At 46.6% G+C, this 16,545-nt stretch overlaps 1 protein-coding gene across 1 annotated transcript in view; it reads right to left on the reverse strand.

Moving 5' to 3' along the window:
* Positions 1-3,909: 3,909 nt before the first annotated feature.
* Positions 3,910-16,545, reverse strand: part of LOC104517329 (lysosome-associated membrane glycoprotein 3-like) — a 19,349-nt gene continuing 6,713 nt past the window's right edge. The window contains exons 2-6 of the mRNA XM_010161946.1: positions 13,723-14,483; positions 12,321-12,443; positions 9,144-9,201; positions 7,121-7,288; positions 3,910-4,049 (exon numbers count right to left, since the gene is read on the reverse strand). Of these exons, the coding sequence (XP_010160248.1) occupies positions 3,910-4,049; positions 7,121-7,288; positions 9,144-9,201; positions 12,321-12,443; positions 13,723-14,483 (1,250 nt within the window). The remainder of the gene's footprint in view (positions 4,050-7,120; positions 7,289-9,143; positions 9,202-12,320; positions 12,444-13,722; positions 14,484-16,545) is intronic.

The raw sequence follows: 16,545 nt of genomic DNA on the forward strand, positions 1-16,545 counted from the left end.
AGTTGTAGTAGGTTAAACGGACACCAGATCAGCTTGGGGAAGTAGTAAGGCCCCTCGAACCTGGCTGCAAGCGGTGGTGGGCTCAGCACTTGCTCTAAAGGTGAGTTTTGAAAAACTAAATTATTAAGTGAACCTTCCACTTTTCCATCATTCATTCATTTCATTCTTCTTCAACATAATGTGCTGACAGCGTAGATCCTACTTTTGTCTTCTGAAATCCAGATTTTAAAAAATTTCAGCACGTTTGTCTCTAAACACAAGGTGGCAGCATTTTGTGTTGTTTACCACTGAACATTGGTAAAAGCTACAGGTATTTTACAATACATAAATCAGAGGTGGTGGAGGAGTTTAGGCTTTGAACAGTAGAACTCATGGAAGTTGCACACTCATTTATATTGCAAATCTGTTATTGTGGAAGCTTGGCATATTTCAAAAGCTGCTTTTGGTTAATAATTTCAGTACTTTTCTCATTATTTTTCCATGAGCAGATTGGGAACATCTTAATTTTTTTGAAATATGAATTCATTTTCCTTGAGGACATTAAAATGATGTCATTCCATGGCAAAATTAAGGAGGTTAAACATTGGCTGGACTCAGGAATCATATGCTTCAAGAAATTTCTGGGATATAGGGAAGCCCCAGCAAAGCTGAGGTTCAAAACCAAGATCTGTCTCTGATCTGTACAGATTTTCTGAGTCAGGTTGAACACTTTCCTTTTTCCCAACGGCCATTTATTTTGTTTCTGCATGTGGGAAATGCAGCCTACTCATTTTTAAAATTTTTTAAGAAAAAGTTAAGTAAGAAACTGAGCCAATTAAATTCTAATTTAATGAAATACTTGGGATCTACCAACTTCATAGGCAATCAGACTTTCAGAAAAAGGGAAGTTTAGGTTTTGTGACATTCTGTGGCTAGCTGGGAAAGCCCAGATGCTGGTGAAAGCCCAGAAGTGTGAGTGTTGCTGTGGCTGAAAAACTTCAGACACGCATACGCCTGCATTGTTGGCATGCAATACCCACAGCCATGGATGTGAGAAAGAAAGCGTAGTCTCCAAGCGCCTTGTCACCTTACTAGTGAAGGGTTAACCTCAGACAAGCCTTTCTCTCCTCACCCTTGTTATTTTCCTCAAATTGATGTTTTAAAAAACCCTCCTTTTTCTTCCAGACTCCCTGATGTAAAAACATTTGTTCAGTGAATTCCAAACCTTTGTGCTTCTGGGACTGTCCATGGTGTGAGTTACAGACGGTTGACTCTTCCTTCATCTGCCATTAAACCTTGTCAAGCAAGAGAATTCTGAGACATCCAGCAGCCTTCAGAGATCTACTTCAGACCAATGACCCCAGGCAAAGAGCATGCAGAAGGCCTCATATAAATCCTAGTTCATCAGCTGAAATGCATCTCCCAAATGGAGATAGGCTTGCAAAGTTTTCACCTTGTGGCCTCTAGCCCTTAAATTAACCATCATGGTAAGGATGTGCTCTGAGCCTAGAAACAGTACGAACAAGTGAAGCATAGTTCTGGTATTTTGTTACAGAGGGAAGTTACTTGCTTTCTGTTGCCCTCACTGGCGCTTCTCTAACAGATAAATTCCCTTATCAGCTGCCAGCAGCAGAGAGGATTTTCTCTACCTTTACCATGCCTCCTGCTTTCCTGCAATCCATGCAACACCCACTGCTTCTTTAGCTACGAAGAGCATGACAGGTGAGACTCACTCAGCTGCTCCAGAGCCTTACCTTGCTCGCTGCAGAGAAGGTAGTGTCCTTCTAGCCAGCCCAGCTCTATCGTGCAACTTCCCGACCACGGCCTTAGAGGCACTACAGGAGCTGACATCCAAAGCAGGGTCTGGCTGCAGTTACTAGTCAAACGTAGATCTAGACAGATTTGGTTTCATGTTTCTCTGAAAAACCTTTAAAGCTGAAGAAATTTTGAGTGTCCCTTGTTATTGAGAGGTTTACCTCCTGCAATTGTCCCACAGCTATGATATTTTAAGCTGGCTGTTGATATGACAAACAGCAAAGTCACATAGAATCACAGACTGGTTTGGGTTGGAAAGGACCTTTAAAGATCATCTAATCCAGCCTCCCCTCCTTTGGGAAATTCCTTTGACCAACATACAGGCTGTTGAATTCTCAGGTTTATGAGTGGTACTTTCCAGGGTATTTATTTCCTCTGGTTTCCATGACTGCACATTGAAAGGATGCATTCTCCTCCAAAGACTCTTAGCGTAACTCCTAAGATTACTATCTGTGAAAGCAGTTTAAACATGCAGCAACAAGCATCCATCGCATCTGCTGTGAGTTACGGTCCGTGTTTATTGGACTAATAGGAAACAAAGAGAGATCTGGTCGTTAAAGAAACCTAGTGAATTCAGATATTCTGGAGGTTGTGGGGAGATTAACAGAAAACCGCCGCATATTTTCAATATCCTGGGGGTTTGGGGTTTTTTTGTAATGCTGATGAAACAAAGATATAAATGTCAGATGAGCTTCCCAAGCCACAGAAGAAATAATCATTGAAGTTATGGTTGGGATATAAGCATATCTGTGCCTGGGGCTTGTGTCCAGAGCTCACAGGACCCTGCCTGTTTGTTAGATTGTAGTTCTATTTCCAACAGTTTAGGTGAAACAGCACTTGAGAGATGAAATAATTGCACAGCAATGCACACTAATGACTAAATACAACCTTTATTATAGACACCAATAATAGAAAAATAAAGAGCATATCTTACTTCTCGTTGCAAACTATTTTTTAGCAACCATATATTATAGCAAGCTAGAAGTGATCAACCTTCACACACTCAAAAATCTACATCTCCCTTCCTCTTTCAGCCAGAATTAATAGCTGCTTTTTAATGTGGACTTTGTCCATCAGAGAGCAAAAAGGACTGAAAGAAACTAAATCTTGCTTTACAAACTCCTTGGTGAATTTGCTAATTATAACATCATCGTGCCGTGGGATGCCCTTGGGCGTGCACACCATGGGTGTGCGAGAGACCATGGCGAATAGTCTGGGGTGAGAGCTGCAGCAGAGCATGAGGGAGCTAGTGGGATGTGCTCACCTCCAAATTTCTGTGAGTGGCCCCACTGTCTCCTGACCAGCACATGCTTGCAAGCACGTTAAGCACAGCTTCCCTGGTGGGATGCATCATGTCATCATGATCAATGTCTTCTGGTTCAGGGATGGGTTAATCTGAGTCTGCAGCTGGAGGAAAAAGTGAGCTGGGGCTGCTGAGACCAACACTGCTGGTCACTCTGGGCCCCAGCTGCAGCCTTGTCCCCTCCCACAGCAGACTCCGCTCTACTCTCTGCTCCCTGGGTACAGGGGCTCATCTGCCTAAAGGAAGGTTTTTGGTATGCAGATTTTAGGGTGGGATGGTGGGTAAACCCCTGTCCCAGGCAGTGAGCAGGTTGCTGAACAAAAGTCTGACTGTGGCAAAGAGCAGCCCTGGAAGGGAAACTCTGGTTTAACAGGGTCACCTGTAGCTGTGCACCTCTGGTTTGTTTACTCAAAGGTTGCATCACTGGACTCATCTATTTTAATGAATCTAAACATCATCTTTAAGAAACCTGATGGATTTTCTGGGGGACAGTGATACTGCTTGCTTTAAACTATTTTTAGGCATCTGACTTAGGTGGTCTGAATTGCCTCCTTTGTTGATAATAAAGACTTCAGGCTCCTCACTTTGGTCCTCTGCACTATGTCTAAATTAGATGCTAAGAATAGCCTAGAGGGTGTGAGTTCTCTCCTTCCCACCTTAAAGGAATTGCTTCCAGAAATATTCATTAGCTTTAAACACGTGGTGTCATCCCACTTAAAAGTATGGCTTCAGGGCAGTGAGATTGCCAGGCAGAAGCTAAAACTCCTGTGACTTCTCTTCTTGCTACACGCATTTGGAAGCACAAAGGCACCTCAGATACGTTCGTATCCTCTATGCGGCTTTCTTCTGGAAATCAGGAATGTGGCAAACACAATGACAAACAATCCCAGGATACTCAGGCCCACCGCAATGGGAGCTGCTTTGCTGTTTTTATCAGGAAAACATTCTTCTTCTGAAAGTAAAAGAAGGTCAGATAATGTGTTATAGCAGAGCATCATGCTCCTAGACTATAAACCTATATTCCACAAAAGTTAGCAAATACAAGCCAGAAGTTCTCAAAACCTTGTTTTGAGAACTATATAGCTATACTTTATAAATTTTTACCCATGGTGAATACTTGCTCCTTTTTGAAATAGCTACGTGCTTTGCTGGAGAATGACTCTGCTCCTCCATGTCCGCAGTAAGTGATTTACCATCAAGATCATGATGCTTTGAATCATAGAATCATAGAATCACTGGGTTGGAAAAGACCTTAGAGATCATCCAGTCCAACCGTATCTGTCCACCACTAAACCCTATCTCTCAGCACCTCATCCACCCGTCTCTTAAACACATCCAGGGATGGTGACTCCACCACCTCCCTGGGCAGCCTGTTCCAGTGCGTGATAACCCTTTCGGTGAAGAACTTCTTCCTTACATCCAATCTAAACCTCCCCTGGCGCAGCTTGAGACCATTCCATTTGAGTGGCACCTGAGTAGAAAACTGTCCCCTAAGTAGGGTAGCTTGGTCAGCTAAACCCCACAACATATTCCAGCTCTGCAGGGAATACAGTTTATACCCGGGGTACGAGAGAGATCCAACACCCTCCACCCCTTTCACTCCCTGTGACTATTCCAAGGCAGATTTCGACAGCGCTAGAAGACAAAAGCCTCCGTTGTTACTGTCTAATTCCATGATGACTATGCTGGCACAGGCTGTAGCTGAGCTTGGGCTTTTCCCAAAGGGAATCCTCATGGCAACAGCGGGACGTTAGCCCAGGGAGCATATGGAGTGCATGACAGCATGTCACAGCTCCAGAGCCTCCACATGGCTCTCCCCAAACTCTGATCCTCTTCTCCTCTGATCCAGATGGTGATTTCACACGATGCAATGCCACAAAGCCAAAGGCATCAGCGTTCTGCCAGGTGCTCCCTTTTAAAGCTTTATCTGGTTAATGTAACCTGCTGTTAAGGAAGTGAGCTGACAAGTATTGCATCTGAGCATTGCAAAACCCAGAGATTTTTGAACTGGCCATTTTCCTTGGATGAAACCTTGGGCTATGAGCCCTGGGAATTGGTTTTGATACACTGAAATGCACCTCAGAGGAAACTTTTGCAGCTTTCCAGACTCAAACAGGTCCAGCTGTGGATGTAACACTGCTGCAGTTTGTACAGCATTGTAAGGAACTTGAAACCAATGATCATTAGTGTTGTCATTTCCTTCCCCTTTTAAAGGTAAGCAAATCAGGAGCAACAGAAGTGAAACTACCAGTCTCCAGAAACCTGAGGGGAGGAGGCTGGTGATGTGCAGAGTCATCCCTCCACTGGGGATTTTGTCTTTCAAAATCTGCATAAGCAGCAGAGCTACGTAACAGTTTCATAACTATTTCATGGCCACTAGGGAATTATTTCAGAGGTGGCAGCTGCTTTCTCAGCCCTTTGATTAAGAGCAAAGCTAATTTAATTTTGTATATGGTATTGATTAGCAGAGATTAGCCTGACCTGGGGGGAGGGAGGGTGGTGAAGAGTGAGTCATTCTAAGCTCTGTTTCTGCTAGCGGTGAGGCCATACCAAAAGCCAAAACTGAACTCACTCATTGTACAAATTTGAATGGGAATGTGAGGACCAGATGGGATCCCATGAGTTGTTCCAGCTCAGTGTTATCCCATGAAAAGAATCTTCGTGAGAATGGGAGCACAGATTGGATTCTCAGTGTGGCGTTTAAGAATTTACAGAAAAGTATGCAAACCAAAGGGCCATGTCTTTAAAAAAGCCCCAAATGTTGTTTCGCATTATATTTCTTTTAAAGTAAGAAACACAGCCAAAATGGTGAACTAACAAAAGAAGAATCAATCAAACAGGGCCAAACTGAGTGAAAAGACAGATCTAGAGTAAAAAGAAGAATACAGGGGAAATATTCTGTAAGCATGCAGAAAGCCAAATGTCAGAAAAAGGGAATGTTCTGTTAGTGCATGTGAAAGGCTGGACAGCTGATAAGCCTGGCTGGGCACTTGAGTTCTTGTATGGAAACACCCTGTGAGGACCCACAGGAATGTGAAGATGCACTATTTGAAAGAGACCACAGGTGCCATCTAGCCCGCTGCTCTGGCTTTTGTAGGATCTTTCACGTGTCCCACAAGAAGTAAGGCAGTAGACCATGAGAGTGTCCATACAGCAGGATGTGGGAGTTTGCTGGTGGGTCCAGCAGTCCTGGCACCCACCGCCCGGCCAGGCCTTGGCTGCATCGCTGGACAAGAAACAAGGGTGACAACATCTTGCTTCCCTGTGGAAGGAACCCCAGGTGTGGGTGTAGGGGAGAAGTTGTGATGATCCCCAGTACATTCTCCTGATGTGGGCAGTCCAGAGAGCAGGACAGTCAGTACTGGTCTGTCTCTGCCCTTCAATAAGCTACATGGTCGCCTCTTTATGGCTGTACTCAAGAAAGGCCATATTAGAGAGATCAGCATCACGCCGAAGTCTGAAACCGGGCACATGCCACTTTGTCATGTCTAGACAGAGCTGCTCGGAAAGCATCATCCTGCATTCACCAATGTCCCTTATTCGTGGGCAGCTTTGCTGCTTCAGCTGTGGGACATCATGAGTGTCGAGAGCCTTTCGAAGTAGCTGAAGTCTGACTGTATCAAGAACAGTGACCTTGAACTGAACTGCACGTATCAGGAGTTTGGGCACCACGGTGGTGGTGAACAACCTCCGCTTGCTCTGGGCCAAAATGGGTGAAGAATAAAAGGGTGGCTGTAGAGCTGAACATCTTTCATGAGAAGGTGAACAAGCAGGTGCTGAATGCAGGAGGGAAAGACACTTTTCCATGTTCCATAGGTATTAGCACTGTGTTGAAAATGATTTGGCAAAGGGTGAGAATACAGTGTCGGGCAGATTACATTGTTTGGGAGCTGTTGCCGAGGCGTGATTGCGCTGTAGGTGTGACAGGATCGCCGCAGGTGTGTGTTTATAATCTAGCAGATAACACCCACCAGGCTACCCGAGTACTGACAGGAAGGGTGGAAAAGGGATCCTTCTACTTACGTTTTCCAAACTGGTTACCGACCATATCAAACGCCTGCAGCTGCATATTGACAAAGAGCAGCTGGAAGTTCTTCTCCAGGCCGAAGGTTTGCTTGCTGACACACTTGAAGGAATTCCCGAGCGTTGTTGTGAACAGCTTCTCATGTATGGCTGCATAGTACAGCATACCTGGAGGCCAGAGAGAGAAATGGGAGTCCACACCACCTCTGCTGGAGCCAACATCTTTCTGAGATAAAAAGGAAGATTCTGGTGCTTTGGCAGAGCCACAGATGTGACCAAAGCAGGGACATTTCCCCATAAAGTATCAGTTACCTTTCTTCCACGGTTAAATGAGGGATTTAATTACCAACCAGCAGCTCAGCTGAGCTTGGGTCTGAAAAAGTGCCTAAAATTTCAGATGCTTCTTCAAATCCTATTTTAACCACCTGATTCTGCAAGAGGGCTTTTGGATTTTTGCAGGAGCAGACAACTACCTTGGGTCTCCAGCACGGCTGTTTCCAGGCAAAACAGAGATGCCACCTCTAGCGTGGGAATCTGACGTATCCAGTCTGTATTGCTTTATGTATTAACTATGTTTTAAACATATTTCAGTGTCACAGTACGTTACGGAAAACATGGCTCAAGTTCAAAGCATGAAAAGATCCTGTAACCTGGGCATCTCCTTTATGCGTATCCTCCTCTGAAAAGTGGATATGCCACTTGAAGACAAACATTTTTTTACGGTGCAGCCTACTCCTGGTCCTCTTCAGTCAAAACCAGTACAACCAGTGTGTGCTGGTACAGCTAAATCAGAAATTTCCATCTTGGAAAAGATACAGGCTTGCTCACAGCAAAAATGCTGCTGGTGGGCTATGAAACGGCAACACCTGGCAGAGGCAGTAACAGACAGCCAGGGGTGGCCATGGCTCTTCCCAGCACCCCTGTGGAGGACTCCAAGTATATTCGAGGATTTTAAAACTGACGATTAAGCTGATTAGTTTGTATTTGCTGCAATTTGCACTTGGCAATGCACAGGAAAACTCTGATCATTTAGTCTGAGAACATCCCTAGCAGACATGTCCTCTGGATCAGCTTTTCTTTAGCTGCTGTAGATCAGAACAGGCTCCACTGGGGTTAACAGAAGTGCTCATCAGTGAGAACAGGCACTGAGCTTTTTGGAAGCTCAGTGCTATTAGACACACCTGACTGAGCTCCTGATTTGCTCTTCTTTTTCAGAGCCAAAAGTCAATCCAAATAGTTATGAGTAACAAAGAGAGAAGCGACATAATAATAGTCATTAACCTGGCAGAGATCTGATAAAATGGGAAGAATTTGTGCAAAATTAATGTCAGAAAATCTGATGTGATGGCTCAGAATTTTGCTCTCTGACCTAAATGATGTTCTCTTGGCATTTCTTGGGAGGTAGCATCTGGGCCAGCTCCTGACTGTTCAAGTGGTGAGAAGCAGGGCTATGTAAGAAAAAGGAAATCCCATCACCTGAGAAGAGCATGGACATGGTCTGGGATTTCAGAATGAACCAGGGTTCAGAGAACCTCAGCCTGGGTCCAGTTCTTATTTTTGCCAAACCAAAATGTCAGAGGCACCTCTTCTCCATGCTGATGTTTTTGCAATCTGGATCCAGCCCTGCATTTCTGCGATCCAGACACTGTGTTCACTTAGTTTGCGTATAGGATCGGAAAGACGCCTGCAACTGAACTGGAATCACAGCACTTTTGTGTGTCTGCAGAAGAACACTCTGAGGACTGTTTTGAAGCTTAAACTTAGGTTCGAAGTAATCTCTATTCTGAAAGATCAGTAAAAGGCAAGGGAAGTTTTTGAGGACAAAAGGAAAATCCAACAGTTCTGATGAAACTGCAGCCCAGTCCCTTCTCTTCCATTTTCATACCATAAGATGTAGGTGAATGGCACGTTGAAAGCCTGATAAAATCCATAATTTGCAAAATGCAATGCTGTAAAGATATGACAGCCTATCCCACAGCCAGAACGGTTTGATAGGAAATTAAAGCAGTGTAAGATCACTGACCTTCAGAATATAACTGTAATCTGGCCTCAATTTTACTGACGTAGTACGTTGGAGCTTGCTGCAAAAGAAGACAGATCTTTATTCATAATACATCCTCATATTTGCACAAAAAATACAGTTCACCGCAGCAAAACGGTCACAAAGAATTTCCCGAAGAAACACGTTTTGAAGCATCACCCTCAGGACCCAAGTATTTATTGCTCACTGCAGCCGAACTGGGCCACGCAGGACTCATGTTACACACCGCCCGAGCTACACATTTGTGTATTACTTGTGGCAACCGAAAACAGGAGGCAGTTTAGCAGCTAGTGCACATTGCACAAATTAACAGGCACGTGCTAAGGCTGTTTTATTTTCATTCACCTGCTCTGCTTTCACTGCGAGTCCCTACAGCGCTCCCCTGAGTGATCCTGCGCTGAATGAACCCACGCTGACCTGCAGTCCGACTGCTCGCAGGAGCTGAGCCGACCCCTCCGGAAGCCTTCAGGACTCTCGGCGCTGCCGTGCACTTTATGCACAGATGCCCTTCGTGTGAGCAAACTGCGGAAAGCACCCGTGCTGCCGCGTCCATCATTGATTCGAACTTGGAGAGGTCAGCAACACGCTGGGAGCCAGGAGCTCCTCTCATACTAGTACCACTCATTTCCTATTTTATCTACCTACAGCAGCCACTGCAAATAGGGAAACAGCAACCTGGACGTGCCTGTGTAGGGGAGAAATCACTGTTCCTTATGCCCTGCGGACACTGTTGGTGCTGGCTGGGGTTTTTCCATGTGCCGACACACTGCTGACGCAGAAATCACCTGGTACAACAACACAGAGCAGCACCTCCAGCCAAATGTCCTGCCCGCACGTGCCCTAAAACCCTGGTGCAACCTGAATGCTGTCCTCTCCTGGACTGCCACAGAGTGAGAGCCAGCCCTAGGAGCTTCTCCCTGGCAGCAGTGTTGGAGGGAAATGTGAATCTTGGTGTAGCAGCCCTGCTGTTCGTTTTACCTCATAAGCCAGGGATGGGTGGGTGCAGCTGGTAGATAAAAGGCAGCAGACATGGATGTCTTATACCCAGTTTTAACGTTATGCTGTTTACAAGCTGGTAGGATGGATTGGGAAAGTTAAAAGAAATACACCAGAGAAGAGGTTCTCAGCGTTACTCCTACTGAAAGGCATAAATTGGTCAAATATCAGCAATTCGTTGCAGCAGTGCTATGTTCTGTTTGGCCACAGTTAATAACTTGGCTTGGGGAAAACACCTGCTCCTACTTCACATCTTGTGGGCTGGTTACAAAACTTCCCTTTTTCAAGTGCTTTTGCAAAGGGCGCTAGCGGCGGTGAGCACCCAGCCGGCCACTCTCCTCACACTACCCCGCACCAGCGCCGCAGCCCCGGCGCCCAATCCAGCTCCTCTCACCGGTGAAAATCAGGACTGCTCTGGCCGGAGCACTCCTGGGTCAAAGCAACTAGAGAGGCAAACATCAAAAACCAGCAGCAAAATGATTTCTTATTAACCTGAATTTCAAAGCCGAGCCCTGCTCTTGAGGCTTATCTTCAAGTGAAGGGAGGATTGTTTAACGCCGTGCCAATAACCACCTTTTTCAGGGCAAGACAGGTCAAGTACCTCTCACGGTTCACCCCGCCCTCCTTAGCACTGCTGCAGGCTGGGGCTTTCATGGGTGCTTGAATCACCAGATTTTTTCTGAGGATCCTTGTGACAGAAAACGCTCCCCTTGTTGCAGGAAGCATACACTGAAAGCAAACACTCACGGTCTGAACCGAACCTTTGTTTTGAAACAGCCCCTTGGCTTTTTACCTCACTTTTTCTCTGTAGCTTTTAGGAATCTTTCTGCCATAAACTAAAATCAAGATGATTATTAATTGAAACCTTTCCTCTGCTTAAGCATTAATGACTCAGGTGTGGTATAATTTGCCTCTTGGACTTTCTATGGAAATGAGTGAATAACCATTTGTACTTCTCCTAATTGTCACTACTTTGAGCTTGGAACCAGGCTGTAAGATTCACATTTTGGATTGATTAACTGAAGGGCACAGACCAGCAATGATGGCCAGATGCAGCTCTGAACGGCTCCGGAGCTCCAGGACAAGGCCTTAATGCATGTTCCACTCCGAGTCTGACCCAACCCGTGCCGTGTTCCTCCCTGCCCACTAATGACTATACGCAACATTAACGTCTGCCTTCGGCCCTGCTGGCATCACCACCCAGCCCTTATGAGCCTTCGGATAAACAGGACTGCGTTCTGCCACCCGAAACGTGTCAGCCCGGTAGATGCCTGAGGAAGCAAGAGGATGGCTGTGCTCCGCAGGTTTCTCCTGTGGTTATAGCAGCAGCAGTCCTGCTGTCTTATGCTAAAGCCTCACCCACCGGCAATGCGGGCCCAGTGGGGAACGTGGCGTCAGCGGGCCCAGTGTCAAAAAGTGGAAGTCAAGAAGTCCCACCATGTAAGCAGGGCCTCTCTCTTGCCCAAGTTTCTGTGCATCTCCTCAGTATGGTGCATTTTAAGGGCACTTACCTACATTTTTGTTGTTCACTTGTTCAGAATTTTCCACTCGTGAATTAGATGAAATTAGGCTCGTTCAGCTGTGGATGGGCCATGGCTCCTGGGAACTTCCAACTGCCCAGGCTGCCTTTTGGATTTAACAACCACAGCTGACTTTTGGATGGGCAGTTGGCACTTATGGGAAGCAGGTGACTAACCTCCCCTGCAGTCAGGGGTCCCCGAGACACCGTTTCGTAACAGCAACTTGATAGCGAGTTCCACGCACGGACACCTCGTTCCTGCAGGCACTCCAGTACCAAACCCATGCCCTCTGCCCCGCTCCAATGCCAACAGCAGACCCGGCCTTCCCTCCCACAAGGTTTTCACCTGGATAGAAATGGCACACAGATTCTGGGGGAGCTTTGTGTTGCCAGACTGGTGCTTTAACATGGGTCTCGGGGTTGTACCCGGTGGCCTCCAAACGTCCTTTGCAACCTGTATTAATCCACGGTTCTATGATTCTAGCCTCTTGGGAAGGACAGGAGTGATAATGCCTTATATACAGATGGAAAACTAGCCCAGGGATGGATGAAATGCCTTTCCCACAGCGCAAGCTGTATCAAAGACAGCCTGAGTTCCAGATCCCCGATCCTAAACTCTCCTTCCCTCTCAATGCAACACTTACCTTTACAAAGGTGAATTTTATAAACCCTCCACTGAAAGTTATGTTCAGCTCAGACTGCACCGTCCCACAGCTGCCAGACGTCTGTGTCGCGTTGGGGTTGACGGTCATGTACTCCATCCGCTTCTGCGGAGAGAAGAGACATGGCAGGGCTGCTGATGAAGAGGAGGGGAAAACTTAATGAGGAACACACAGAGATTTATAGCCAGTGGGATATAAGATGGCAGAAAATAATCGGTTTCTGCTCGCTCAGTGAACTGACAACGATTCGGAGCAGGGTCAGATGAGCACCAGAAGTAATTTAAAAACAAGGAGCACTGGAAACTCGTGCCTGAAGACAGCGGAAAAATCAGGACAGAGGCAGGCATCACCCCAGCCTCCTCATTATGTCCTGCATCATAGAGTTCATCTCTAGCATCAGCCAACCCAGGCTGTAGCCTGAAAGGAGAGCTCTGGGGCCCTGAATATACAGTTTGGGTCCTTTGGTCTCATCTCATACACACCTTTTGTAATCAGCATCTCACTGTGGGCTGCTGAGGTTGGGAACAATGCTCCCTGCCTGGCTTCAGACAGGAAAGGGATAAAGGGTGTGCAGATGTGGTGCTTAGGGACATGGTTTAGCGATGAACTTGGCAGCGTTAGGTTTACGGTTGGACTCAATGATCTTAAGAGTCTTCGTCAATCTAAATGGTTCTGTGATTCTATGAGAATGACTTTCACCAACATCAGATACTTATCCCATGTTAGAAATATTCAGAGTCCTGGCAAGAATATTTGGATTTCTCATGGGGATGACTCAAGGCGTATGAACTTCAGAGCCTGAGGCTTTAACCCCACATACTGTATTAATGGAGGTTACAAAACCTTAATTGTGAGGGACATAATCACCATTTTGGATTTTATGACATCTTTTGATGAATTATTCACAGTGGATCCCTGCTAGGAAAGAGTACCAGATCCCCTGCTCTGATCCAGCCTGGCCATTCCCGTGTTCCTAAAATCTCCACGTGTCAGCATCAAGACAACCCTCCTCTGGATCCAAGTCTGAGAGCTGACAATTTCTTGCTTTCGTTGCAACTCACCATGTCAAACCCTTCACTGAGCTCAATTCAGATTTTAGTCTCCTGGGAAACACAGTAACGCTGAAGCCTGACCTACCCTCCCCAGTACTGCTTCCACAGCCAGACCCCTGAGGTAAGAAAGCACCCCGCCGCCCCACCGACACCCCCCTGCCAGCCAGAGTACAGCAGCTGAGCTGCTCTGGCCCAGAAAAGGCCTCGGACTGGCAGCAGACCACTTCGGTTATCACACAAGCTAACTTCTGGAAACTGCCTTGAAAGAAGACATTCCGGCTAACGAAGAAAGAGCAGTTGGAAAGCTCAGCCTCACAGTGCTTCCACCTCACCGTCTGCGTATTCTGGGCCATCAGCTGCAAACCCATGGCCACTTTGACGCAGGTCCTGTTCCCGCTGGAGACGGTGTACGTGCCAGTGGGGATGGGAGAAGGCTGCGGTGCAAGAGTGGGCCTTGCTGTCATCGTGGTGGATGGGATGGCTGTTGGAGTGCCCGGACGAATGGTGGTTGTGTCTGTTGGACTTTTAGGAGTGGTTGTTTGGTTTCCTGACCCTGTGATGGGCTTTACAGGTTTCATGGTGTTGGCTGTGGTAGTTGTGGCAGCAGCTGTCGCTTCTGTACTTGTCGCTGTATGTTTTACGGTCGTGTTTGTGGCTGCCGCTGGCGTTTCTGTGCTCACGTGTGTTCTGGCGTGCTCGGCTGAGGACACAGGGTGCGTGGTTGTGTTCTTTGCTGCAGGTGTAACCGTTTCCATTGCTTGGGTTGTAGCTGTAGTTGTGTTGTCTGTGGATGTTATGGATACCACCGTGGGAGGTGTCTGGCTGGTCACTCGTACGGTGGTTGCTCGTGCCTGGGCGGTCGTGTGATCGTCTGTTGTTACCTGGCGTGGGGCTGCCGTCTGCGCAGTTGGTCTGTCGCTTATGGGTGTTGTTTTAAGAGAGCCCGTGCTGTCAGAATGATCTGTGGTGCCCTGATGGGGTGAAGAGTGGTAAATGGAAAGTGGCTGAGCAGAAGTAGCCGTATAGTGGAAGGATGTGGTTTCTGTAGACAGCTCGACCCCCAGGGCCACTTCAGCAAAGCAGGAGGAAAATGCTGCAAAGAAACAAGTAAGTCAGTAGTCTGGTATCAAAAATTTTTATTGATACCCACAACATAACTGCACTGATTTTGTTATCACATGGGTGATAGCATTGTATTCTTCATTTGGCCCCCGTCATGATAGAAGAGTGAAAGCAGACATGCTGTAGGACTACCAGTAACTTTTCCCTCCTCCCGCAATCCTCGATCCTCTGAATACACCCCTTGCAGTGGGAGCACACTGGCTGCCAGCTCCCCACACACTGCTTTTGCTGCTGAAGAAGCCAGAGGATGCCGGAGGCATGAGCAGACCTGGCACAGGCATTCCCCTGCAGGCAGCAGCACAGCTCGGTTTGCTGGAAGCCAAGCTGAAGCGGGTGTAAGAGGTGCAGGGGTGGTTGGTACTTACCAACAAAGCACGGGGAAAGGGAACATTTGTGTGTGTGGAGGAAGTCAGGCAGTGGAATGGCCTTACAGTGATTCACAATAGAAACCAGTCTGTGAGACAGGGACATTCCAGATCTTTATTTATGGTTTTGCTGTAGCCGTGCCTGCTTGAACCCTGAAGTTCTTCCTCCTGGAAGGTACCCAAAGGGATGCTCCCAACAAGGAAAGACCAGCCCTGTTAGCGATGGGCTTTCAGCAGTGAGAAACAAATTTCAGGGCACAGCACCCAGGGGCTTTTTGGACCACATCTAAAAACGCTCACAGCACCAAAGTTATGCTTCCATCTTACACCATTTACAGAAACGTGTCCCTTGCAGAACTGAAAACAGTATCTGGGTCCTAAACGTAGATAACCAAGTGAAGTAGGAAAAGTACATTATGGAACAGATGAAGGTCACAACTCTTCTGTGTGAGTCTTTGTGAGTATACAGGAGGACTCTGTAAAGACAAGGTCAAAAGAAATCATAAATCACTGATATACACAAACTCCTCGACGGGCATGAAGCTTCAGGTGTAGTTAAATGCTTCACTGCCTGAAGTAGCCGGAGGACAGAGATGAATTCTCTGGTTTGGAGAAAGAAGGGACCCAAAAGTCCAAGAGAGCTCATGTTCCTGACAGTACAGCTCCACAGAGGACACACGGTCTGGGAAGTTTATTGTACGCTGTTTTTTCCAAAGAAATTCCTTGTGAATCGGTATCAAAACTTTGTGGCAGGCAGGTTGCTGAGATTTGGACTTCAGGAACGATTAAGGCCAGAGGGACATTTAGAGTGGAAACAGCTGCAACCTCACAAGCTCATCGTCCTTTCATTTATTTTCTCTCAGCCTGAACACAGATCTCCAACAATAGCCGAATCCACAAAATCTCACCACTTTAGGATACAGAGAGACCACATCCGAATAATAAAAGCTAGTGGGTTTTAAATCAAATTCCATATCAAGACAAAAGACACGAGAACAGATGTATAGATCTGTACCCGTGCTTTGTTTTCTCCTTAAAATGGCTATGCTAGGGAAGGGTACAAGGGTGGATATGTACTCCCTATTCCTCAAACTGCCGGGGTCTCACCTCTGTGCTGCACAGAGGAGACCTGTCTGCCGGTGTGGCTGGTACCGGCAAAGCAGTGCAACTTGATACCGTTGAAAAGCCACCAAAATGGCAGGGCTGATCCCTCTGATTGTGAATTTTTATAGAAGGAACCCAAAAATGCCCTAGGTAATATGATACTTCAGTTCATTTTCTCACTGTCCCTAGACTTCACCACACGGGCTGGCAGCGCTGAAGAGCAGATGATAACCTATCTCCTCCTCTGCCAGTGAAAATCAGAGCAGTTGCCATTACCAGCGACAGGCAATTGCATCTCAGTGCATTGGCACCGTGAAAATGAAAAAGGAGAAGTGGCAATTTTCACCTTTTTCCCCTATAAGATTGCAAAACAGCCCACATTTAAATTTGCACAAGTCTTAAATAGTCAGTACTTCTCCGTTTTGGGTTAGCAGATTGGTTTTGATTACTGACCAGATAACACACATCCTACAGACATGGAGAGAAACAGGCTTGCCCTAACACTGAGATGCCACCCATAGCTTTGAGGTGAAAGGTCTTTTTCCCCACAAGGCCTAACTCTTT

This window comes from Eurypyga helias, unplaced genomic scaffold (assembly GCF_000690775.1).
Source record: "Eurypyga helias isolate BGI_N326 unplaced genomic scaffold, ASM69077v1 scaffold10982, whole genome shotgun sequence".
Taxonomy (NCBI): domain Eukaryota; kingdom Metazoa; phylum Chordata; class Aves; order Eurypygiformes; family Eurypygidae; genus Eurypyga; species Eurypyga helias.